Source organism: Cricetulus griseus, chromosome 3 (genome assembly GCF_003668045.3).
Source record: "Cricetulus griseus strain 17A/GY chromosome 3, alternate assembly CriGri-PICRH-1.0, whole genome shotgun sequence".
NCBI lineage: Eukaryota > Metazoa > Chordata > Mammalia > Rodentia > Cricetidae > Cricetulus > Cricetulus griseus.
In genome coordinates this window covers 175,386,471-175,413,872 of record NC_048596.1, presented here as the reverse complement: position 1 = coordinate 175,413,872, position 27,402 = coordinate 175,386,471, and the positions used below count along the sequence as shown (strand labels likewise).

The 27,402-nt window shown below is 35.6% G+C and overlaps 1 protein-coding gene across 4 annotated transcripts in view; it reads left to right on the top strand.

Annotated features, from left to right (window-relative positions):
• The window catches only part of Cdh8 (cadherin 8), a 352,592-nt gene that overhangs the window by 191,738 nt on the left and 133,452 nt on the right, over window positions 1-27,402 (top strand). For all 4 annotated transcript variants that reach the window (XM_035442610.1, XM_035442608.1, XM_035442609.1 and 1 more), the window contains exons 4-6: window positions 14,222-14,389; window positions 18,563-18,750; window positions 22,373-22,626. In XM_035442610.1, the coding sequence (XP_035298501.1) occupies window positions 14,222-14,389; window positions 18,563-18,750; window positions 22,373-22,626 (610 nt within the window). The remainder of the gene's footprint in view (window positions 1-14,221; window positions 14,390-18,562; window positions 18,751-22,372; window positions 22,627-27,402) is intronic.

Genomic DNA, 27,402 nt, shown 5'->3' with positions numbered 1-27,402 from the left:
TGACAAGGGAGAGGGAAAAGGAAGGGTGGTGCTGTTCTACCAAACACTAATGATATCTTTTGCACTAACACCAATCTGATTAAGTGGGAATCACAGAAGCAGCAATGTCTGACAAGAGGTATGAGGAGAAGTGAAGGAGGCTATTTTATTCTGAAGAGGAGGAATGTCACTATGCTGGGACAAAAGAGACCCTGTACTCCCAAAGAAGATTGGAGAAGGATTTCAGAGCAGAGTTTATTAAAAGCAACAAAAGCCTCTTGGGCATTTTAGGTCAGGATACCTCTGGATTGTAAAAGAATCAGATTGTCAAAATTTGGCTACTGCAATATATAACTCCACTTAGTATTTGAATAGAACCCAGATAGCAGGAGGGAGCTGCAGAATATTTCTAGTTCACTCTTATTCCGAATTTCTTTCTGAGGGCAATCTTGGCAAGTGATTAGTTCGTCTATGAATCCTTGGGCTGCAGCTTCAATAACTTAAAAAAACACTGTTATTGAAACCCCTCAATTTACAATCAAGTGATAAAAGCAATGGAATCAGAGTATTTTCCCAAAAGTGTTAATCTTATGTATATAGCATGTGTATTATAACAGTAATTATAACATTATACCTTAGTGATATTTTCTCCTTTATGGTATTGATGGGATAATTACAATGATTTTAATTACCACCCAAATAACTTACATGCATAATCTTCCTTTCTAGTTATTAAAAAAGAACTATATCTTAATGCCTATCTTCTTTAACAGGAGAAAAATCAGAGGTTCAAGGATGTTCAGAACATTTCTTGATGATTTATAAAACTGAAGGTATAAAAGGCAGAAATCAAACCCAACATGCGATACCAAATCTAGGCTCTTAAATACCATGTCCTAATTGTCTGGTGTCAGGCTGTGATCAATACATCATAGCATGTAAGACTGATATCTAGGACAAATGAATTCCTTTGATTCATGAGAAGAATAAGAACAAGTCAGTTAAGTTTTGCTCTAAGTGTCTGTTTTGCTCTATGAACTGTTAAGTGCTATTTTATAAAACTTCAGATGAGTGTATGTTTTATTGAGGGTAATTTTTTCTGCAGATTTTTTTTATTTGAATTAGAAACAAGATTGTTTTACATGACAATCTCAGTTCCCTCTCCCTCCCCTCCTCCCCTGTCATCCCCCAAACTAAAACCCTACCTATCTACAAATTAATAAAGTGGTATTAATTTTGGTATCGTGTGTTGATACATTGTTTTGAATTAATGTCATTTTAATTTTACTAGTTAATAATAGGCAATATTTTCTCTACCCTTATTTTTATATCATCCTGGATGGTGAGGCCTTCCATAGGGTGTCATCAGAATCTATTGTATCCTTTGTGATAGGGCCTAGGCCCATCCCAGTGTGTCTTGGCTCAGGGAGTATTCCTCTATGTGGAATGGGCTCCCAAAGTCCACACCTGTGCTAGGGATAAGTACTGAACTACTACAGGAGGTCCCATAGATATCCAAGGTTTCCTCACTGAAACCCATGTTCCTGGGGTCTGGATCAGTCCCATGCTGGCATCTCAGCTATAAGTCTGGGAACCAAGAGCTCCCCGATGTTCAGGTCAGCTGTTTCTGTGGATTTCACCAGCCTGGTCTAGATCCCCATTGCACTTCACTCATTCTTCTCTGCAACTGGATTTCAGTTCAGTTCAGTGATTAGTTGTGGGTGTATGCTTCTATTTCCACCAGTTACTGGATGAGGGCTATCGGGTGGCATATAAGTCAATCATCAATGGGGGAGGGTATTTAAGGTAGCCTCTCCTCTGTTGCTTAGATTGTTAGCTGATGTCATCTTTTTAGATCACCAGACATTTCCCTAGTGCCCGATTTCTCTGTAAACCTAAAATATCTCCCTCTATTATGGTTTCCCCTTTCTTGTTATCTTCTAGTCTTCCTCTGACTCAAGCTTTATGCTCCCTCATGTCCTCCACACTCCTCCTCTTCTCCCCTTCTCATTCTCCTTGCTCCCTCTCCCCACCTCCCTTGCTCGCAATTTGCTCAAGAGGCCTTGACCCTTTCCCCTTCTCCAGGGGACCATATATGTCTCTCTTAGGGTCCTCCTTGTTTACTAGCTTCTCTGGCAGTGGGGATTGTAGGCTGGTAATGATTTACTCTATGTCTAAATCCACATATGAGTGAGTATACACCATGTTTATCTTTTTGTGATTGGGTTACCTAGCTCAGAATGGTTTCTTCTAGTTCCATCCATTTTCCTGTCAATTTCAAGATTCCATTATTTTTTTTTCTGCTGAGTAGTATTCCATTGTGTAAATGTATCACATTTTCTCTACCCATTCTTTGGTTGAGGCTGCTTTTGGTTTCTGGCTATTACAAATAGTGCTGCTATGAACATAGTTGAACAGATGCCCTTGTGGTATGAATGTACATCCTTTGGGTATATGCCTAAGAGTGGAATTGCTGGATCTTAAGATAGACTGATTCCAATTTTCCTGAGAAACTACCACATTGATTTTCAAAGTGGCTGCAAATGTTTGCACTCCCACCAGCAATGGAGGAGTGTTCCCCTTTGTCCACATCCTCTCCAGCATAAACTGTCATTGGTGTTTTTGATTTTAGCCATTCTGAAAGGAGTAAGATGGTATCTCAGAGTTGTTTTGATTTGCATTTCCCTGATGGTTAAGATGTTGAACATTTCCTTATGTGTCTTTAAGCCATTTTAGATTCCTCTATTGAGAATTGTCTATTTAGTTTTATGCCCCACCTTTAATTGGATTCTTTGGAGTTTTCGAGACAAGCTTCTTGAGTTCTTTGTATATTTTGGAGATCAGCCCTCTGTCAGATGTGGGGTTAGTGAATATCTTTTCCCAGTCTGTGGACTGGCATTTTGTCTTGCTGACTGTGTCCTTTCCCTTGCAAAAGCTTCTCAGTTTCAGGAAGTCCCATTTATCAATTATTGATCTCAGGGTCTGTGCTAGTGGTGTAATGTTCAGGAATCTGTCTCCTGTACCAATTAATTCAAGGGTATTTTCCACTTTTTTAGGGTTAGTCTGGCTGGGTTTATGTTGAAGTCGTTGATCCATTTTCACTTAAGTTTTGTGCATGGCAATAGGCTTGGATCTATCTGTAGTCTTCTACATGCCTGAATCCAGTTATGCCAGCACCATTTGTTAAAGATGTTCTCTTTATTCCATTGTATAAATTGTATAAATTTTTTTTCAAAAATCAGGTGTTTGTAGGTGTGTGGGTTAATATCAGGGTTTTCAACTCTATTCCATTGTTCTACCTGTCTATTTTTGTGCCAATACCAAGCTGTTTTCAGGACTATAGCTCTGTAATAGAGCTTGAAGTCAGGGATGGTGATGCCTCTTGAAGTTCCTACGCTTGTTTTGGCTATTCTGGGTCTTTTGTTTTTCCATATAAAGTTGAGAATTGTTCTTTCAAGGTGTGTGAAGAATTGTGCCAATATTTTGATGGTGTTTGCATGGAATCTGCACTCTCCTGGTGTCTCTCAATACCAAACAAGGGCTTCTTTCATGAGTTCTTTATGCTCTCAAGACCAGTACCAACTTGGTGACTTACACTACTTACTACTACTTACTTACTTACTATTAGTTTGGCTGCCAGAATATGGTACAACCTTGGCCTCTCTGGAACATAGCTTTTGTGCACTGATTCTCAGGAGCCACTTTCCAGAAGGTTTCACCTAAGTGACTCTAATCTCTTCTTTAATCACCACTATTTTTTTTTATGTCCAGCTGACCAGCCTTGACTATCCCCCCAAAATGAAGGGTTTTTCATTAGTGGTTCTGATCTCCTCTTATTCATATGCAATTGATATGCAATTGACTTCACCTAATCAGATATCATAAATATTTCACATAGAGTGAAATAGAGTCTTTTTATCCCTCTGAGTTTTTTACCTACCAGGCCTCCATTATCTGCATTGTTCTAAATACTGTTTTCTTCTAAGGTCCTATGGAGCAGTCCATTGACCTCTCAAACCCAAGTATCAAGAGTCCTTCACCAATCCTTTCTGAAATAACATGGTCAGGTCTCTCACAGTCCTGGTACCAAAATCTGTATTAGTCAGCCATGTGTGTGTGTGTGTGTGTGCATGTGTTTTTACATATTTAAATATGTAAACATATATAGATATATATTATACAGGCTATGTTCTAGCTACTCTAAATAACCAACCATTGCTGTCTACCAAAGGAAGGTATGAGAATCACCTGAGTCCTTGTTCAGTCCAGGAGGCTGGATTCTCAGCTGGTCTTCAGTACACAACCAAATCCCAAAGAATTAAGATGCAACACTTGCCAATGATAATGAGAACAAGGGCAATGAGAACAAGCTTTCTTCTTCCATATCCTTTATACAGGCTGCCAGGGAAAGTTGATACCCAGATTAATCGTGGATTTTACCACATCAAAAAATCTGAATTAGGTGTATTTCTTTCCACATCAAAATATCTGAATTAAAAGTGTTTTCCCACTTCAAATGAGTTAATTAAGAAAAATCCCTTGCAAATGTACCCAGCCTTGTGGGTTTTATTTAATTCCAGATGTGGTCCATTCGAAAACCAAGAATAGTCACCACCGTATTTCTATATCCATTTTGTAGGTAAGGACACTGTTTCTAAGAATTGAAAATAGTCAGCAAATTTCTTTTAGACTCATGTTTGAATCCTGGAACATCTCTTTGTGGGTGAGAACAAAACATGTGATTTAGCACATGTACAGGCCTGCTCTTCTTATCTGCTTACGTTCAGAATGCCCTGGAGAAATAGCCAGCTCCATGCCAACTTTCACAATGTTTCTGTGAACCACCCCTTACCTATTTAATATATGATTAGTTATTGGAATTGCAGCTTAAGGAAAGAATAGTGCCATCATGATCTGCACAGAAATAATTCCACTTGATTGAGGAGTCCCTGCAAATGTTTTCCTTTAGGAGAATAGAAATTTTACAATACTTCTGAAAATGAATAATTGCAAGCGTTTTCATATAACTCAAAATTAGCCATTTAAGTAGCATCAGCTATTGGCTAGTCACATATTGATATTGGAAACTGTCTTGTGGACAGAATATTTTAACTGGGGTGAAAAAGCTATGAGAACAATGAACCATACTAACACTCATTATGTCTGTTGTATTTAACAATGGAGAGTTGGGATGTAATTGTTAATTAATTTGCTAAGATTTCACATGCTATTTCATATCACTGTGGACACAGACAAGGCTACGATCTACACAGTACAAAGTCTTAGGGGCCTTAGTTTCTTAATCTAAGGATATATTGCATGATAAAACAGGAATTTTACATGTAAGAATGTAATTTTTTACATTGAGATACTCAAATGATTATAAATGGTTTTACATAAAAATTTTCAGCTTGTGGCTCTATCACAAACATAATCAAACACAATAACACAGAGTATAGAGTTTAACACATAATAAAACACCTGGTTCATTAAGGTGCTCTGGTATTTTAAAGGTGATGTTTAGACAAACATCCAACTACATATGTTTTGGAGATATTTTTAGCAAAAACCCGATATATCATTTTATTTATGTTTTATAATCAGAATGTAAGAGACTGAGATGTGAGTCTTTGAACATTCACAGACTATCCAACCTTGCTTAAGACTTTTCTTACAGTTGTATCATACCAAACTCTGAATATCCACAAGATACTAAAGGTTCAAACTCTTAAAAGCAAACTGTTTTCCTGAAGGAGACTTAGGATGTAATGTCTATATGCTTTTTTTCAACATTAATAAATAGTCACGAAACTTCAAATGTAAGAAGGAGGACTAGGGTATTAATTGTTATTAATATGTATACCATATATACCAATTTTTCATAAATTTATCATCAAGTAATTAAATTAATGAAGTATTACTATGATACTTAACACCACTCCCTATTTTGAGGACTCCTGAACATATAGTTAATATTGGAACACTGTATCCATGTATACTTAGACCTGCAATTAATAACCTTAATGCTAGCTATGAAATGGGTAAGGTGTATAGATGCAAAAAGATAAACCTCTGAGTCCTACAGTCTACAATGTTGTCACTTCACTGACATTCATTCCCCTTCCTCTTGAAAATTCCTACAACCCAAATCTGTGCCTGAGTTCTCATCGAATGGCACATTGTTTGACTTTGAAGGCACTCAGTGACCTTCCAAGGGCACATACATCTCTCGTCTCTAGAGACAGGATAATTACTAGTATGTATATAGGAGTTTGCATATTCATAAATGAATCCCCAAGAAATTTGACAAATCTCTAGTTGCTAATCCCCCTTAGGCTTTATCCTACCTCCTGTACTTTCTTCCTCTTTGTATTATTTTCTTCTCTTACAATTACTGAAGACTTCTTCTGTGTCAGGGATTCTGTTATGTTTTGGGCATATGAAGATGAATGAAATGTGGCTTTGTATATGGTGATTTGCTCACAGGACAGATTGAAATAGTAAAAGAGGTAATGGAATTGAGACAAAACAGAAAATTAATTGCTGTAAGAAGGTTGCTAGCAAAAGTGCCTAAGATAAAAAGGAAGAAAGTAATTAGTTATACCTGGAAGGGCTTTTTTGCTGATGAAACATCAGAGCAGACTCTGAAAAGATTAATGGACTTTAAGAGGTACAGTAAAGGGAAAGAATGGACAGGCCTGCATTGTCCACACACATCTGTAGAGACACTACAGTGTGTGTCAGTTCTGTAGAAAGAACAAAGCCAGAGTCCCAGAGACACATGCTATGAAGAGAATCACAAAGAGGCATGTTTAGGGACATAGCATTTGGAAAATCTTTATCATAAAAGAAAAATCCTTTGTCTCTTTCTTAAATAATGATGAGGCACATTTATACATTGAAATGTTTTATTTTGTTAATTTTAAGTACTTAAAACAATTATCACCACTTAATAAATAGTTAAACTTTAATTTGCATATATGTATGTCTATATTTGTAAAATTCAATTAGAAGTGAATTTACACATGTATCCATAATGCATGTGCATGTTTAAAAGTATAAATATAAAACAAGTACTTCCTTACATATGTCTATTGTGTATATATGTGTTTAATGTTTCAGGGACAGCATTAGGATTTATTTCTCATGACATAATACCAAAAACCTGTGTTCTTATTTGAAAATTTGGATGATACTATAAGCCTTTGAGCTCTGTATATTTTACTACTGATTTAATATTTCTCTAAATTTGAAATTTAAATAATCTTACTTTTAAAATAATGTCTTACAAAAATCCGAAAATACAAATAGAAAAATTTGAAGACAGAAGTGCTCATTTGTAATCTTCTTAGAAAAACTTGTTAGTTAAAAATCTTTGTTTAAAAATGTAAATAAATTTTGATATGATTTTTGTTTTACTTATTTGATTTTCAATGACTTCATTAATTTTTAAGATTATACCAGATACATATGATATTTCTCAGTACCAGGTTACTGCATGTAAATACAGAAGTCCACAAATGAACATCTATCATATACACACCCCATCATTAAATAATCTTTAAATTTTTTATAAACAGCTTATAGTATAAATGCTCTGTGAATAGAACTTATATTTTCTTGCTTAGGGACTAACACACTTGCATAAAGTCTCTATCCATTTATCAATGCCCAATTAAAATATATTTTAACCCATAGTTATATTCTATAGATGCAGATCCAGTGCTAATGAATATAGAGACTTTTAAGATCTAGCTAATACATCTACCTATATATGTTATGGGCTAATGTCTGTCTATCTATTCACACATTTATGTGTCTATGATCTATCTCTCTATCATCTATCTATCTATCATCTATCTATCATCTATCTGTTTGTCTATCTATCATCTGCCTATCCATTTATCTGTAAGTTACTTCTTACAAAGGGAAAACTGCAGCCTCCTTTGAATGATATGCAGGCTGACTCATTTTCTATGGTATTTGTGTAAGTGCCGATTCTTCATGACATCTTTGTGCAGGTTTCACATTTTCATGAAACCATGTTGAGTAATATGGCATTTCCCCTCATATGTTTTTGGCCTTCTTAACTGGCATCACATAAGACCAATCACATACCCAGCAAGAAGAAACAATGCTGTATAGGAACTCCTGCGAGAGCTTACCTCTCATGAATCTGTGCCTCTTAACCTCGAAAGTGAAAGACCCTTTATCATAGACGGTGAGATAATAATTGCACATTGAATCAGCAAGGGCTTCTGGGGATGACAAAGGTAGGGGTTTCATAACTGGATAATGTGTTCAACAAGACTCATTGAAAAGAGGAGTCTAGCACTGCATTTTATATCCACTGCAATCTCCATGCAGCACAATCTGGGAGACCCGCAAGGAGTGAATTACAGTAATCAGCCTTCAATATGACAAAAGACTTAATCAGCATCTCCTTGCCTTTCTCATGAAGCCTCTCAATCTGGTGAGATCACGGAAATTATAAAAAGAAGTTTTTGAGATGGATACAAAATGCTTCTCAAATGATAACATTAAAGACAATGGAAATGGGGAAAGATCACATACAAGTTTTACATTTCTGAGATGTCTGAACCAGGATTCTAATCAGAAGCACTCCCTCAATGGTTAGACATAAGGAGCAGCTGTTTAGCTTTAGAGAGAACTTAGGCCAGTCTAAGATTCTTTATTCTGAAACTTTGCACTAGGGAAGTCTCTATTTGATTGAATAAAGTAAAGGTAAAACCATGTCTTTTAAATAGCAGAGAAGCAGCCTCATGGGTCTATTCATAGGAAGGTGATCTGTGCAGACTGCAGAGGAAGATGATCCCTCTTTCATTTTATCCCTCTGCCATGGTTAACTTAAATCCCTCACCTTCTCTACCCCAACTCCCCAATGCCAGTTCCAAGTGTTCATTGAATTAATTAGTGGGAAATAAGTGCTCTCATTAATTAGCTCATTAGATTAGATTTTTAAATGGAGTTCTAGAGATTGCTCTTAAAATATTCCAGTTTCAGTCTCTACTGTGAACCTAAGAAATGGATATTATATATTGCAACAGGTCTCATGTGTTACTTAGATTTCTGTCACCTTGATACAAGAAAGAAATAACTCAATGGGAAGAATCACCAATTTTGCTACATGTTTAAAAGTTTCACTACATGGTTGCTTGGAAAAATGTTTGGGCCATCATGAATGGTATGGATAAAGAAGCACCAGAAGAAGGAGGACGTTCTCTGGGTGAACAAGAGGCAGAGAAAGAGGAAGGGTTTTCAGACCAGCTATAAGCTTCAAAGGAACCCTCCATGACCTACATCCTCCAACTAATCCTTGCTGCTACCGTTTCTACCATATCTAAAAATGAAACCACTGCCTGGTATTTTATATCTTAACTGTAACTTCCATCTTTCTATCCCCAAGTAACAATGCAATTAAGCTTGACTTTTCTCAAACTCATGGATGTTAAGGTCCTTCATTTTTTCAAGGAGAAACATTTACTGTGGGGATGCTTAGTGATTTAAACAAGGTTAGATATTTGCAGAAGATTATAAATCTTAACTTTAGAAGTAACACTCACTAGAAATATACGATAATTAGGAACCAAGGTGCAATAAAATAATTGTATAAACTCAAAGTTCTTCTAGAATTATTATAGTTTGAAAAACTACCTGTTTTTTTATTATGAAACTATTTCTCAACACACCATGACAAGCAGAGGAAAAACTGTTGGTGAGCAATAAGGAACAGCCTGAAATACAGAAGCTGTAGGGGAGGGGGAGGATCAGAGAAAGGATAAGGGCAAAATGAAATAGTAGATATATATGAAAACATCCTAACTAAACTCATTACCTTGTATGCCAACTCAAAAAATAGGAAAGAAAAAACTCACTTCAAGGAACTTAAACAAGCTGGCCCAGAAGAAATCATTTTGTCAAACAATGTTTTGACAAAATTGTGTCCCTAATTTGTTACCAAGTTGCAAAGGAATCTGAAATGTACAGGACCTCTTGAACATGCAGCTGTTCATGGTCAATATGTGACTATCTGTACATAAGAACATGTAAAAACACTGCTCAATATGATAACAAAAGGGATGTTTACTGCATATCTTGGGCAACACAAAGTTCTTAAAAACTGAGAATCTTAAACGGCAATTTTGGTTTATGTTGTCTGATATATAAGTTCTAGGAAGCTGCTATTTGCCTTATTAAAATCAAAGCTGGAGACTGACAAGCAGCACCAGTTTAATGAAGATTTGTCTCTTTTAGTGTCCACATGTCCAGCTTTTTGAACTGCAAATCTAAGAAGAAAAGCAGCTCATTCTAATTACTCATTTTCTCCTTTATATCAGATGACATAAAGGATGAACTAATATTTTTAATAAAAAGATTCTCTTTGATCCATAAACACTCTATAGCTTATGATTTGGGGTAAAACTACAAACCAAAGCTAAAGAGATTTTTAATGCAATTTCAATCTTCTATTTTAGGAGTTTTCAAGGCCTTGTGATGCTGTGGAAAAGAAATGACCTGCCTTTAGAATAGGAATAAAAATCTCAAGTAACATTGATAGCTAGGACACAACACAAAGAGAAAATGGGTAGATGAAAGGCTCTAGCAGTTTCAACTAGGTTGCCTTTATAGCCACAGGGTAGCTGCAAAGAAAGTTCTAGAAATTCTGTCTTGGATTTTGTAATGAATTGCTGCTAGTACTGAGGTTAAGATTAGAGGCAGTGGGCTCAGGCAATCTGTTCATTATACAGTTTGAACTGAAGCCAATTACTTGTGTTGTGTGTCCTCAAGAAACCTTGGAGGGGATCCCCACTTGCTTTAGCAATCAGGAAAGTTACTCCCAACATCTTAGAAAAGAAGATAAAGAGCAAAGCTGTTAGACATAAAACTTTCCAGTTTGGTGTTACTGAACTGCTCAGTTAGGATAGTATTTTCATTGTGTTGAGAAGATTATAAGACTGTTTTTAAGAGACACAGCCTCTGAACGACAAAAATAAATACTTCTGAACTGTTGCTATCTGGGAAACAAAGATACTGTCAGTGTGTTTAGACCTCAGATTAGAATGGAATAAAATATTAACTATATTTAGATTCTTAACATAAATTGGCAATTAGGAAAAAACAAATTTAAAGGCTCATGGATAATATGGTTATTGGAGACCACAGATGGAGCATTCAAAATTGACTACAGAAGTGCTGTCAACAACCTTATCCTTGAGGAAGTAAGACAGACGATGAGATATTAGACAGAAATTTTCCATAGAAATGCATATAAATAAAAAGAAAAAGAGTATCCGTGTATGTGCTGAAGACTCCTGTGCAGTCTAGAAACTGACCATTCTTCAGTCTTACCACCTTCTAAAATGATCTGCAATGGTGGAATCTTATAGAAATTCAGAAAGTAATAGGTTTGCTTGAGCAAAACATTAACATCACTCCATTGCTGAGAGTAAGTATAGTGTATGTATACACTGGGGGAACAGCTGGAGAATACTCAGAACTCTACCATCAAGACAAGTGTTAAATACAGCCAGGTATGGCAAAGAGAAAGGAGAAGGAAAGAATATGGATCAACAGTATTCCCAGAACACTGGTGTATGTATCTTGTGTCTTAGAATTCCTGCCACAAGGATGCTTGTTATTATCTTCACTTGACAAGGTGGGGTAGTGAATTCCGATGTGTTTCAAAACTATTTTTCATGAGCACAAACTTAGTAAGAATGAGGATAAGATAAGAGGCTAGACATTTTTTTAATTAAAGAGAATATTTACAGGGACAATTAACTTGTCAATATAGAAGCACCTTATGAAGTATGAAACATAGTTTCATTATTGGAGAGACACACAATTCTACAATTGATACAGTTCCATGACACTCCTCTTGTTTAATTTGAGAAGAATCCCTTTCATATTGAGTCTTTGCATTTGTTAGGATGATACAACATTACAGCATTAACCAAGGCATACTATTTTCTACAAAACCATTTTGTATAAGTCTCTATGAGATATCAATTTAAAATTATTCTAAGGATATATAAAAATGATGAGGTTAGTAAACTTCAATTCTCTTACTCAAATACTATGTAAGTTCTATGTAAATATCTGAACTCACCTATTTCTTGAAAAAACTGTTATCTTTATGGAGGTATTGTATCAAAACTTTGCAATTATTAAAAATATATCAAATTGAATCCCCAATGAATATTGTAATGCATCAGTTGATTATAGTTGATAATGGTGTCTAAATTTTATAAACATTCTTTTTAATATTATATGAACCACAAAGTTTCTAAAGCTCTGAGTCAAAATTTGGCGTATATACAGTAAAGAATTTCCCAAATTATGGACATGCCTATCTATAGCGGGGTATACCAACATGATCATGATAAGATCTCATTGTCCTGTAGCTTTTCTTTTTTTTTTTTTTCTTTCTCAATAGTGACTTATTCAGATCTGAATGATGATTATGGTTTTCTTTTTCTTTTTTGTTTGTGTTTAACAATAGATTGTGATCTCTGGGTTGTATACAGTATGTTAAATTGTAATAATTCTCTTTTTTCCATTTTTTATTTCATTTTACATTCCAACCACAGTTCTACCTCCCACCCCTATTCCCACCTCCCCCTCACTCTCCCTCTAGCCCACCCCCAGTCCACTCCTCCTCACCAGTAAGGGCTCCCATGAGGAGTCAACATAGTCTGGAACAATCAGTTAGGGCAGGGTCAGGCCCCTAACCCATGCATTAAGACTGAGCATGGCATCCCAGCATACCACATTGAATGCAACTGATCTTGTCTGGACAGTTCTTCTGAGATATATCATTTTGTAATGGCAAATATTTCTAAGCAAACTGTGTAATTCAACTATGGGTAGCCTTGATACAAAAGTATTGTCAATGACTAATGAACTGACAGTATTTCCCAAGGCTATTTAGTACTCCAATGAATCCTATTTCTCTTGTTACTTTCACACCTCTCATTCTACCCAAGTTATTCAAAGATCCAAACTCTTCGGAAACCCTTCACAGACACACAGTTTAATTAAAATTGTAAGTTCTAAAAGAAAATTTGAAGCACAGTTTTAGAATGGATAAACAGAGATGTTGTTGGATTAGAATAGAGGGTAGGAGTTATCTATATTCATGAAGTTATAGGATTGAAAGTGAGGATGGGATGATCAACATTTATTATGTTTGGGGGCTGGGAGTGAGAGATTGATCTGACCTACATTATCAGGTTATGGTGCTAGAAATATAGGTGAAATGATCTTTTAGTTTGGACAGTTTTTTTTTTACTTACAAACACACTTTAATATGCAACACTAAATAGCCCTATTTAATTGTGGGAACTTAAAAACAGAAGGGATTCATTTGACACATACTTAATTGAAAGTATAAGAAACAGGAAAACACAGGACAGGCTAGGGGTAGAGCTCAGTAGGAGTACTTGATTAGAAGGTATGAAATCTTGAGTAGTCCTATCAGTGAAAAACAAGAAAAAACAGTCAAAGATACAGAAGGAAAAAGAAGGAGAAGGATGAAAAGGAAGAGTTGGAGACTGAGAAGGAAAAGGAGCAATGGAAAAAAGGAAAAGATTTAGCTAACAAGCTCACAACAGAACTACTGGGTGCTGTAAAAGTGAGGAAATTAAATAGACTGTATGTATCTCACTGTGAAACTATTTAACTAACTTGGTAAATTCACCATATGAAATTGATGAAAACATATGTACCTGTAAGGGTCAATGGTATTAGCCACTATGTATTGAAAAAAAGTTCTAAATGACAGTCATTGTAAAATGTTTTGGTAATACAAGCCATAGAATAATTTATCTTTGACCTTAGAGCCTCCAAGCTGTTTGTTGATTTACTCATCTTCTAAGGGAATTGGGGTATGTGATAAATTGCAGAATTATTTCACTTGTAGGGTTTTTCTGCTAAGATGGGTCTATGCTGTGATTTATACTTTAATTTGGTAGGCAGTTTGTTTTCTAAAGTATATTTTTACAAAATCTCTTAATGCCTTACAATAGCTGTATTTTCAGGTTATCCATGAATTCCTATGACCACCACATTCAGACTCAACACCAATATTACAGATAAATAACAGCTAAATATCAGCAAAAAACAAAATCTTCTTAAGGAGGCACTTGATGTATGCATATGTATGTCTGTGTAGCTTAATGAATACTCTACTGAAGTTCATTTATCCTTTTGTTTACCTCAGCTATTATAAAAACTGCTCTTCCGAACATGGACCGAGAAGCCAAGGAGGAATACCTTGTTGTAATCCAAGCCAAAGATATGGGAGGACACTCTGGAGGTCTGTCTGGAACTACAACACTTACAGTGACCCTTACTGATGTTAATGACAATCCTCCAAAATTTGCCCAGAGTAAGTGATTTCCTACACTAGCCTCAAATCAAGCAGATTTCTAGTAAAATTTTCCTCATCATTATAGAACCTGATAACGGCTATGGACTGCTTACTAGAAAAGTATGCCAAGACACCCTTTTATCTCCGTTTTCATAATTTCAAGGACACCATGAAAACCCTAAATATCAAGGACATAGCAGATAATTGAATCAGAAAGTACTTGAGTTAATGATGAAAATTCATCCCTGATATTGATCCACTATTGATGCCATTGTTGTAGAAAAGAAATAAAGTCTGTAGAAGGGAACAAACTCCACATTAAAACAGCTTCCAAACAGACATCCTTTTTCCTGCCAGCACAAGAGACATTAGTAACTCCATCCTGCTGAGGGTATGGCCTGCTTTAGCAACATCAACAGAATTCCAGGCAGCTACTGTCAGTTGTCTAGGGAGATGATCATTATTTACATACATCCTCTTCTTCTCATAAAACAATTCTTATGTTTATCTAAGTAATATGATGAGGAATTTTCAAAGTCTTTCAGACCTGATAGGAGGATTCCTGAATTGAGAAATGAAGGATGCATAGAATAACCTGGAATAGGATGAAATCAATAAGCCAATGGAGGGAGAATAGACACCAGTGCTAAAAATCTATGGTTACAAATACATATATCAGTCATAATATGTTTGCATATTTATATAATCATAGTCACTTTGAAATTAGATGGATATTTTAGTCTAATTTATTTCATTTAATGTAATGTCCTCTATGCTCAGTGATGCTGTCAATGAAAAGACACTCAATTTTATGGCTGAAAAATACACTGAGTTTATAGTCATATGTACCACTGCTTAGGTATCTAATCTTCAATCAATAGGTACATCACTTATTTCTATTTTGGGGGTATTATAGCTATTATTGTCCTCAATTTGTACATGTATGCACACTTCCAAATTATTGATGTGTACATACAGTAAATTATTGTCACCCTTAAATATATACAATATAAAAATAATAAAATAGCCAGGCATTGGTGCCAAACGCTTTTAATCCCAGCACTCAGGAGGCAGAGGCAGGCAATTCTCTGAGTTCAAGGCCAGCCTGGTTTCCAGAGGGAGTGTCATGATAGGTTCCAAAGCTACACAGAGAAACCCTGTCTCGAAAAACCAAATTAAAAAAAAAATAATTTGCTGCCTTTGAAACCAAATAGGTCAGGGAGTTAGGTTTGATGAAAGGTATTGAAAATAAGGTTACAGAAAAATGAGTTATGACTGAATTAGTGTGCCATGTTTAGTACTGTGATCACTAGAAGTCATTAAAATATCTTAATTTGTAGGTGAATTGAGTGAGTTTGTTAAAGAAAAGTAATAAATAAGTAAATAAATAAATAAACAAATAAATAAATAAATAAAATTACACATGTCTTCACCACATTACAGTCCATTAAGAAGAAGTTTGCAAGCTTTCATTTCAAAATTTGTAAGAGCCATGGCAAGCAAAGATGGTAGAAGTATAAGCAGAATAAAGTATATGGCCTGTAAGTTCTTCGATATGAATTATGTAAGTCTAAGGGTGGATTGCCTTATGATTTTAAAAAGATAACACTACATTTCTGATATCAGCAGCTAAGTACCTAGTGAAGCTTCCTGCTGCCTTAAAAAACACCACAAGAAAACACTTTTGTGAAAGGAAAGAGAGTAACTAGCAAATGAGAGGAGGGAGGCAGAAAGTGCAGAGATATATTTTCATATAGAATTGAACAACTTTTATTTCTACCCCAATAAGAATTAGAACCCTTTAAAGAAAAATCATTGAAATAATTCATCCTATCCATTCTCCAGTCTTTTATTTTGCTTCCTGCTCCCTTTGTAGTTCACTCAGTCACATGCAGCTCATCTTTTGCAGAGAGATGATTATTTTGATTCAACAGTGATAGGTAAGTTTCTCAAGCATTCCCATTTGTGGAGGTAATGATTATTAACCATGATTACCATAATGGAGATGACAAACCACAGAGAACTTTGTGGAATATTATTTTAGCTAGGTAAAGTTGTGTGACTTTTCTTTATGCTGCATTTGTGAAACAATGTAAAGATGTGTGTTTAATTTTGTAGAGATATGCTGCATCTGTTTCACCTTGACTCCTGGAGACACCTGATTGGTCAAATAAAGAGCTGAATGTTCAATCTAAGCAAGAGAGGGATAAGAAAAGTTAGCAGGCACAGGGAATAAAAAGGAGAGCAAAAAGAAGAGGAGGAGAGAAGATGGAGAGAGCTAGGGACATGCCTAGTGTGAGATGTCTTGCAGACACCAGCCAGCCAGACATAGAAAAGCAGTGAAAGTAAGATATATAGAAGTGAGAAAGATAATATGCCTGAAGCAAAGGGTAGATAAGGATAAACAGGTTAAAGTTAAAAGACCTAGCCAGAAACCTACCTAAGCACCGGCAGGGTATTTGTAACAAAAAATAATAAGTCTCTGTGTCATGATTTAGGAGCTGATTGGTGGCCCTAGAGAAAGCCTGGTACACAGAATGCTCCATTTACTTAGCTTTTCAAGGCTATGTGGAGTAGGATTGGTGAGGTCCACTCACTGGCTATTTACATAACAAGCACACTAAAGGGATAATATACAAATTCACTCAGAATCCAAACCTTGAGAGGAGCATGTGTTAGTCAGAATTGTTTTCTTTTCCTACCTTAGGTTAAAACCACTTGCAAAATGTTTTTTTTCTTCAGTTCCATAACGTTATGATTCAGGCAAGTATTACTCCATCATTGAAGAAAGGAATATATGAACTTAACTCATCAAAAAAAACTAATCTTACACTCTAAATGATAATATAAACTATGGTTATTCATTGATTCAAAATTTGAGTTTAAGCTGTAATTATGCAGTGTTCTATAGATTTAACTTTTCCTTTGGGCTTGCTGTCCATTGAACAGTTGTTTTCCCCTTGTTGTGATTGCAAGAGGATTCAGTCTTTCTGTTTGTCTGAGGTTGGGTTTGCCTGAAATAGGCCCAAAGACAAGAACCTGAATATGATTAGTTTAACTTTCCCAAGGAACACCAGTGGGAAACTGAGAAAGGACAGGTTATAAAGCCAGCAGTGTGCATGATCAAAACTCTTACCACCACAGATTAATGTATCTTTATCCTACTGAGAAAAGTCTGACCTGTTGCAAACATTTTTAAAAATTGGCAATAACTCAGTTATCCCTTCAGAGAAGGGTGGAGTATGGTATTTCATAAACTAACTCTTCTGAGTCTTTGATGACAACTTCTGTGGGACAAATCAATGCAGGAGCAGTACTTCCAGCCTGACACACAATGGATGAAATGGAATCTGAAGGCAAGATAAAGCCCTAAGGCAAAGAAATACAAGAACAGATAGACATATGTAGGACAGGTGAGCAGTAATGTGTTAATGGCCAGGGAGAGTGGTCTGGTACCCCTAGCTTCCACTATACCAATGCACATGTCTGCAACCAACATCTCAGCGAAGAAACTGCAATAAAAACAGGACACATTCCACTGATTGGACATGCTTTACCATCCCCATAGGAGAGAAAAAACATACTGTAATTGTATTTTTGCCTAGGGAGTTTTGAAGGAAGGATTTTAGTCTTTAGAGCAATGAAGAATTTAGTGACAAGGGGAGTATTTCATGTAACTGGACACCTTGCTGCAGGGCACAGCAGAAGTTTAGTAATTGGATTTTATCAAAAATGGCCTACAAGTTAGTAAATATAAAAGTAAGTTCAAAAGTGACTTTCAATGTGTAATACATTGCATCTCCCTATGCTGAAATTAGCTTAATATTTTATGTGAGGCAACAATGAATATCCCAACAGGCAGGCATTGTGATTATCCAGAAAATAGAAAAGGAAATTCACATAGACTCACTAATATCCTGGTCTGGTTACTACAAATAAATACTTGGTAAATATATGATTAAATAAGTGAATTTTCTTTCTCTGAAGCATGTTGAAGAGGGTTCACTACTTCTTAGAAAAATTTCTTTCACTTTTTTTTTTAAATGAAGAGATGTTCAACCATATCTAGCACTGTCTTGGTAACATTTCTAGAAATGTCCAGAAGATTGGAAATATCCAATTAATTGTGGCAAATCAATCAGAGAGTGAATAGTGTTTGTGTACCACCCAGGGTTTCTCCTCTTTTTAAAGGTCTGTATCACTTCTCAGTGCCAGAGGATGTGGTTCTTGGCACAGCAATAGGAAGGGTTAAAGCAAATGACCAGGATATTGGTGAAAATGCACAATCATCATATGACATCATTGATGGAGATGGAACAGCACTATTTGAAATCACTTCTGATGCCCAGGCCCAGGATGGTGTTATACGACTAAGAAAGGTAAGATAAAGAGTATTTCCTTGAGTTTTTAAGTACCTCCTAGAAATTAGACTTTCAAAATATCTGAGATCTGAATAGATAGGCAGACTCCATAGCTTGGATTTAGTCAGGAGGATGGGATGAGAAAGTGTACATAATAACACTGTTCAGTATTACCAGTCTCTTGGGATCACATCACATTTCACATGTCACTCTGATAAACAGTTACTCAGATGTAGCTAGTCTCCTACTACTTACCTCCACTTTTATGATTCAGTAATTTCTTCTCTGAGGCAAGAAAGTCACTCAGTCTTTATGCAGGACATTGAAGTCAAGTAACCCTCAGCCAATAAGAGCAAAATGGATGGACAGTTACTACTGGCTGATGAAACTAATCCAGTGTATAATTACCTAAAGTTTGAATGAATTCTCAGTAGGAACATGTCTCAATGTTCCTTAGAATCAACAAGTTCAATAGATTCTAATCTATAAACTTTCATATTTCTGCTCCCTTGGTTCTTAAGATACCCTTCCCAAATGTGTTGACATTTCCCCAAGTCCTTATTGAAAATTTGCTTACAAAGAAATTCTGAAACAAACATGACACTCAGAATCAGGCATCCTATATAGCTCTGGAGCTCAGGATGGAACGAACTCTCCTACCACTGGTTATTTTAAACTGTGTGTCAAAAGTTGAAGTATTACACAAAATATATCTCATGCTTTCCATGTTCTAGAGGTAAGGCCATTAGAACAAGAAGATAAATTTCTGAAAAAAAGGAAATTTGAACCATTTTGTCCAGTGTTTTGTTCTTGATTTCATTTTGTTTTGGTGGTAGGTGTGAACTATTTGTATGATTTTCAATTTATGTTCTTGGTCATGAATTATTCCTTCATAAAAAGCATACAACATAGAGCTCATGATGTATGGGTACAGAGTTTCACTTGTGTAACGAGAGATATATCAAGATGGATGACATGGTATTTCTTCAATAATATTCTTCACATCTTTGTTGCACATATTTTAAATAGATTATCTAATTTATGAATAAGAAAATATGTGCTGGAATACATTATTGGGAACAATTAATTTTGTGTCTGCTGTCTTTGTAAGCATTACGGAGCAGAACAGTAAGACTACTGTGCAATTCTATCATGTGACACGAAGATAATATTTTACTAGGGATGTAGTCTGATGAAATATGCTTGTCTATCATGAGTAAGATCATCATATTCTATCTCTGATTCCTCAAAATGGATGTGAAATGGTAGTTCCTTTAAATTCCTTATTGAAGAGAATCAACAATAAAAACCTGGAATTTTCTGGATATGTTTTTGTTTAAACATCTTTACAATCAATTTTGGGAACAATGTCTTTATTTATTTTAATTTTCAGTGAGTAACACTATTCTCATGCTGGGATCCAAGGTCAGAGGTTTGGACTAACAGTTGAACAATACGTGAAAGTTTCCATTTCTAGTAACTCAAAACCATTTTCCTTGGCTAAAAATCTCCTAATTCCATTGTATTGTTTTTATTAATTGCTATCCTTTGTTCCTGTCCAGTACTTTTGTAAGCTTAAATAATGAGCTGTTCATTGTAATACTGTCCACTAATATTTATAAACTTGGAGGCATATGCCACGTATTTCATGATATACAAAGCACAAGTTAATTTTAGAAAAGGGTGTAAAGGGGTCAAATTTCTATAGGCTTATGTGCCACTGCTTTGTGACTGATAAAATCCTAAGGATGCAGAATTTGTTTGGACCCTTTATGGTTATGCTGGGCTGCAAATCGCAGATGAAAAGAAAAAAATAAGCGAAGTTGTCTTGGAGAACTGCCAGGTTTTGATTTTTACAGAAACAAAAAATGGAGTAAGGTACAGGGAGCCTATTTACTCATTTAGGCAGACTAGGCCCTGGGATCCTTCTATGAAAGAATCTAGAATCTACCTTGAGAATGCTTAGAGAGCTATTTGAGATTGGAGATTCTGACCTCAGGAGGTAAAGAAAAAGGAAAGATCTTGATCAAAAGATCCAATAGTACAAAACTAGACAATATTTAGTTGTATTTTGTGCAGTGTGATGGGCACAGCATTTCTAGAAGGAAGGATTCTTAATATCCACCCAAACTGATAATGTGGTGTGATGATGGATATGCCAATTGACTTGATCAATTCCTCGATTTGTATATTAGCATATTATTGTAACTTAAAATATACACAATTACTATCTGCCAGTCAGTATTGCTGTTAACACATTACAGAGCATATTTTGAACAGATTTTGTAAAGTGCAAAGAAAGGCAAGATTATTATGGTGTGGGTGATTTACAGAGTTTGAATATTCTCATACCATCCTAAATCATCTCTTCCAAATTATACACAGACACATTGTTATTTCAGAAAAAACAGGGATGTGTGTTTCCACTGTATACCTGAAAATATTGGGGAGGAGAGCTAAGTTCCCATTACATCTGAATTCACATATAAAAATCAACTTGGATGTTTGAAATAAGAATATATATTTAATCTTGCACAAGTGCTCTGTAAGACTTCACTGATGTTAGTTTTTGTTCCAGCTTCCTATTTTCTAAAAATTTGCAATGCAGATTTAAAGTTCTGTTTCTTCTGGGAAATTTCAATGCATACATAAACTATCTTCTTGAATCTTGACAGACTTAAATTTTTTAAAAAATCTGGAGTATTATAAGTTGCCAAAAATTTGCCTAGATTGGTATGGTACACATCAGTTCTAATGTATGTAAGGGAATGTATCTCTTACATCACGTGACTTACACCCATTATTGACAATGTCATTTAGACTGTTAAGTGATGTTAACTCTTTCAGAAATATAACCAATGGTAGAGAAATGATGTAATTTCAGTTTATAAGTGGTTAGTGTGAGGCAAAGTCAGACCTACTTGTGTCAACTTATTTGCATTCACACTTCATGTTCCTAAATACAAACCCAAATATGTCTCTTTGTGAAAGCATATTTCTTTATATGTTTGCCTCTTCCATAGCCTAGTTTGTATGACAGAGACCTAAGAATGTCCTAAAAATTAATAAACCCATTTTGTCCACATAATCAGTTAGAGTAGAACTGTTTTGGAAATGATATGAAATGCTCTTTGTTAGGATTAGTGCTAAATCATGCTTTGTAAAGTCTCCTCGTACTAAACAATAATTATTTCTAGTCTTGCCATTTCACACACTGTTGCAGAAAGGCCAGAATATTGTTCTCAGACAGAGATTGTATTCAATGCTGCCTTATCTGTCACCAGCAGAAACCTGGTTAACCATATGATTAGCATGCCAGTCATGTCATCAATAGTAAAATTTTATTACAACTCTGAAGTGAAAATTTGATGTCACAATTCATGACTGTGAATATTTTGTGAATTCTAAGTGAAATGAGGAAAACAAAACAGAACAATAGATTAGACTTGCTGAGTTGGTATAATAAACAAGTATCAATAAATGCCTGCAAAATTTACAGGTTGAATCTTGGGGATTGAATCCCATTAAGAGTCACAAACAGGCTTAAATGAGAATAACTTCCATCCATCCGCATTATACTCATTTGTTCTTGCTGCTGTGGTTTAGAGAGAAGCATTCATCTTTGTCATTTTTTTAACAGCCTCTGGACTTTGAGACCAAAAAATCCTATACACTGAAGGTGGAGGCAGCCAATATCCACATCGACCCACGTTTCAGTGGCAGGGGACCCTTTAAGGACACAGCAACAGTTAAAATTGTTGTGGAGGATGCTGATGAGCCCCCAGTCTTCTCTTCACCAACATACCTCCTTGAAGTTCATGAAAATGCTGCTTTGAACTCTGTGATTGGCCAAGTGACAGCACGTGACCCTGATATTACTTCTAGTCCAATAAGGTATTTCTCATTTAAGTGGAGTACTTGCTACTTTGTAGGACAAGAGAAGGAGCCTTTGGGATTGTTCTTCAGTGATGAAGGGCTTTCTGTCAGTTTATCCTCTTGCTGTGTGGGTGGTGTGGACTTTCATATGTTTATCTACTAAGAGCTACAGACAATGCCTAGAAACAGGAATATCAAAATAAATCAAATTATTCCAGCTCTTGGGAAAGCTAGATGGAGATGCAAAATTGCAAGTATTTTATAGCACATTGGGATGGATCTTTTTCATTTTATGCTTTATTATTTTTTAGTGTTGCATGAGTATTGCCAGTTGTATTTTGTCTCTCCTGACAGATATAGTGAATTATGTATTAGAATTCAGAGGTATGAGACCACCATGTCACCACATTTAGTAGACCCTATCTTGTTTCTGAATGTGGGTTTGAAATTGCCTTCTTCTCAGTTTGTGATCATTTCTGATAAGTCAGCATATCTGGAATGGCTTCTTTTACAGAAAAACAAATATTTCTGTGTCATTTAAAAATGCCTCATGTTCTTAATTTTCTTACTTAGAAATTTTTCCTAGGATGGAAATCAATCACTTCTTCAATTTTTTGGCTTTAAAATGAGGCTCAGTCCTGTTCTTTTCTATTCATTTGTATATATCTTTTCTTTTTAGACGTCAAGAAATGATAGTGTGATAGTATAGCTGCTCAAGCTGAAATCACTCTGAACATTGAACATTTATTATCTCGTGTGCTTGTCTCCAAGGTTGCAGTGTGTGTGTGTGTGTGTGTGTGTGTGTGTGTGTGTGTGAGAGAGAGAGAGAGAGAGAGAGAGAGAGAGAGAGAGAGAGAGAGAGTTTGTTTGAGAGTGAATGTGTATGCATGAGAGTGTGAGTGTGTATGTGAGAGGGAAGGTATAAGAACACATTTTCTATTTCTAGGCTACACATATCTAGGATTGGCATCTTTGCCATGATTTTTTCAGAGAATCTCTAGGAAAGTAAATTTTCTGGAGTTTTCATTTGTTTACACTTTAAAATTTATAATACTATTTTATTTTTAGATAGTAGTTTTATAGTTGCTTTTCCATTTTTGTCATCAATATGCTTATGTATTAGACCTTTCATGTCCTTCACTGTAAATTTGAAAAAAATATAATAAGCCTATGCCTTTGATGAAACAAAGCATATATGGCTCCTTTGGATTTTTTAGTTACATAGATACATCAACAACAATAAATGTACAAGAAGAGTTAATGAGTTTGGAAGGCTGTGGGAGGATGAGAAGCTGAAACATGAGCAGGAAGTGTAGAAATGATGTAAATAGAGTATAAGTACATGAAATCTGAAAAGAGCCATGTTTTAATAATTACTTAATATATTATTTTTCATTATCAACTCTTTATGAACTTAAAATATGCTAAGTTCCCATCACTTGTACATGATAAATTGGTGTACATGATAAAGGTGGAGGAGAAATTCTTTAGGACTGTCAGGGCCTCCCAAAGCTCTTATTAAAACACAATTTATCTTTAAATTTGAGGCAATAAAAAGATTACTGACTAAGAAAACAACTAAGAAGCTAGTCCTCCATGTGAGGATTTGAATAATGGCCTGCTGGCCATTCTCATCTCAGAACACAATATTATTGTGTACATACAGAATATCCATCATCTCGTTGGAAGAATTATATCTGTGAGAAGGTCAAATGTGAAATTTGGTGGTCAAATGTGAAATAAGGGTAGGAAAAATAATTTTGTATGGCTACGAAATGCAGTTGTACAGTGTCTTTGTGGTGGGATCTAACATGAATAGGTCCAGCTGTATTTGTGGCGTGAATTCATGAACTTTTTTCATGTTTTTTATATGTTCTCTGTCAGAAAACATCCTTATTTTTCTCACAAGCCTAAGCATGAGACAGAATGTGAAGGGAGTAAACCCTATGGGTGCAACTGAACTCCTATTCTGTGATTAATATCAAACATTGGTTTGATGAAATTTCTACTTGTTACAAGCAAAAAACATGTAAGTTCTCAGGAATATATTAAATCATGATTCTCTAAGGAATAAGGGATCCACATACTATTACCTCACACAGACACACACACATCTATATATTCCAAAAAGGAATATATTATATATAATGCATATAAGAGATTCATTCCAAATACAGTGTCCATTACACCAGTGACAATGCTTTATTATGAAATGGCATGTTCTCAATCAGGGATGAGTTTTAGGAAGCTTTGTAACTCAAAACAAAACAATTGCACCATGGACGTGAGCATTAACCAGGGTCAATACCCACTCTCACTGTTTTTAACACATTTTATAATCTCTCTATTATACTAATGGAAAACCAGTTTTATTGAAGTAATTCCAGTTCTCAGGGAGTCAAGCTGCAGTTCTCAATGTAACTGATTATAGTCATATCTGCTATTGTCACTGTTTAGAAAGGTGTCTGTGGAAGAACCTAGAGATTCTTCAGCAGCAACAATCTAGTTTCAAAACCAGCATTTTTTCAGTCCAGCTAAAGGGAGACATTGGAAAGAGATGGACAGATCAAGTGTGCTTTGGTGACATAGACATATCAGTGCTTCTGATACATGCCAGGCAAGTGCAAGTTCCTACCAATCTCTGGTACCAAACAAAGGAGAGACAGAACTGTTTCAAAGTATGTGTGGTAGACTTTGATATGTCAGGGAGAATGTGGGCTTCACTAAGTCCTGGCAGGCCCATTGGCCCCAGGAGATGACATTTAAAGTATGAACTACTGCCTTTTTCCCCTTGCAGTGTCAACTCTGCGTTTCTGTCACCCTCCTCTGCCTGTTGGCTTATAGAAAGTAGCTTTATTATGTCTATACACAAATGGCTAATTTGACAAGAAAATTAAATTTCCCGACTCACCAGGTCAGGGCATAGGTCATTATAAAGCTAGCAGATGGGCTTCGAACAACTTTTCCTTTTAAAGTAGATCTAGAGAATGTGACAGCTCAGGGAGTCTCCAGGCAACAGATAGCTACACATTATTTTCTCTTTAGAATTACTGTATTTAATAGGCAGATAAGGGTGTATCCTCCTTTCAGGATAATATTTGATTTGCCATCCTAAAAAAATAATTAGCTATTTTGGCATCAGCTATTTTAAAAACATGCAGTCATTTGCTGCCTCATTGACTTCCTCTGAAATTCATTTTTGAACACAGCTCTTAGACAGAAATATCCTGCACTTTGACATACTTATACCTACATCTACATCTATGTTCATATCTGCATGTCTCAGGATTCTAATCCAGAGGAAAATGAGCAATGTTAGCATGATCATACTGTCTCCTTCCCAGGAACATTACTTAAGGGTTTGCTTTTTTCATCTCTACTATGTGTTGCTCAGTAATGTAGAATAATCTCTGACAATTTAAAGAGGATGTTTCTCAACTTAGGCAGAATAAGTAAAAAAAAAATCATATGATTGTTATTTTGCAGCAGCAGTCAGGCTTCCAGTTCTCTGAGACTCACTTTCTTCATTGTATATCATGCTATGTTCCTCATAGGTCATTGAGCAAATGAAGTCATTTTTATCAGATTTTGCATCTATTAGCATTGCTAGCTAATAAGGAATAAATCATCACATGTTTTAATTTTTTAAAGATTAATTTTTATTTTACATATATGTGTGTTTTGCCTGCATATATCTTTGTGCACCATGTGTCTGAGTAGTATGCCCTGAAGACTGTTGAGGACATTGGAACCCTTAAATCATGAGTTACAGATATTGGTGAGCAACCATGTGGGAACCAGGGATTAAACTAAGGTCTTCTGCAAGATCATTGAGCATTTTAAATCACCCCAACAATTCTTCAAGCCTTGCTTTTTAAAAATTCAGTGAAAATTAAATATTAGTAGTTGTGAAGAGAACTATAGTAACAGTGGCTAGATCTGTTTAGAAGAAACAGTAGGTTTGTCTTATTATATTATTGTGTAGTTTGTTTATTTGGGTTAAGATATATTTCAAAGAATATATATATATATAATGCAAGCAATGTCATTTATTCTAATTTCCTCATGCTGATGATTACAATGTTGCCACTAATGTGATCAATATGTCTTAAGGTCTGTGTTAATATGCTAATTTAATGTGATAACACTTTGAGATGAAATATGAGGTGATGAGAACTGAACAATGAACTCTTCAAGTATCACACAAACAGATGGGTGACTTTCATTGTCAGTTTGACTGCTTTTAGAATCACCATGGGATCATATCACCAAGAAGGTCAATGAGGGTGTTTTCTTAGAATGGTTTAATTGAGGTGGAAAAAGCCCTTCTGCCCACCCTACTTTACAAGAACAGTGTTCTCCTAGGGACACTGGCATTTTGCCCTCTCTGCTTATTAACTAGAAGTGGATGGTGACCAGTTCTCTCAAGAGCTGCTGCTTTTCCTACTTTGGCATAATGGGATGTACCTCAAATTGTGATCCACAAGTAACCTCCTCTTCATTAAACTACTTTTTTCGAAGTATTTTGTCACAACAATGAGAAAAAACTCATACATTCATCTTCCAACCCTGTAGCAAAATACCTACAATCAACTTACTAGGAGGAAGGGTTAGTGTCTCCTGGTTTCAGACTTTCATGTTCCTGTTATGTATTCAGCAATTGTGCTATGAGCCTGTGACAATTCCATGGATCAAAGTTGGGGTCATGTTGCTGAAGAGGCTCCTCACAATATGACAGCTATGAGGCAGAAAAAGAGAGAGAGAGAGAGAGAGAGAGAGAGAGAGAGAGAGAGA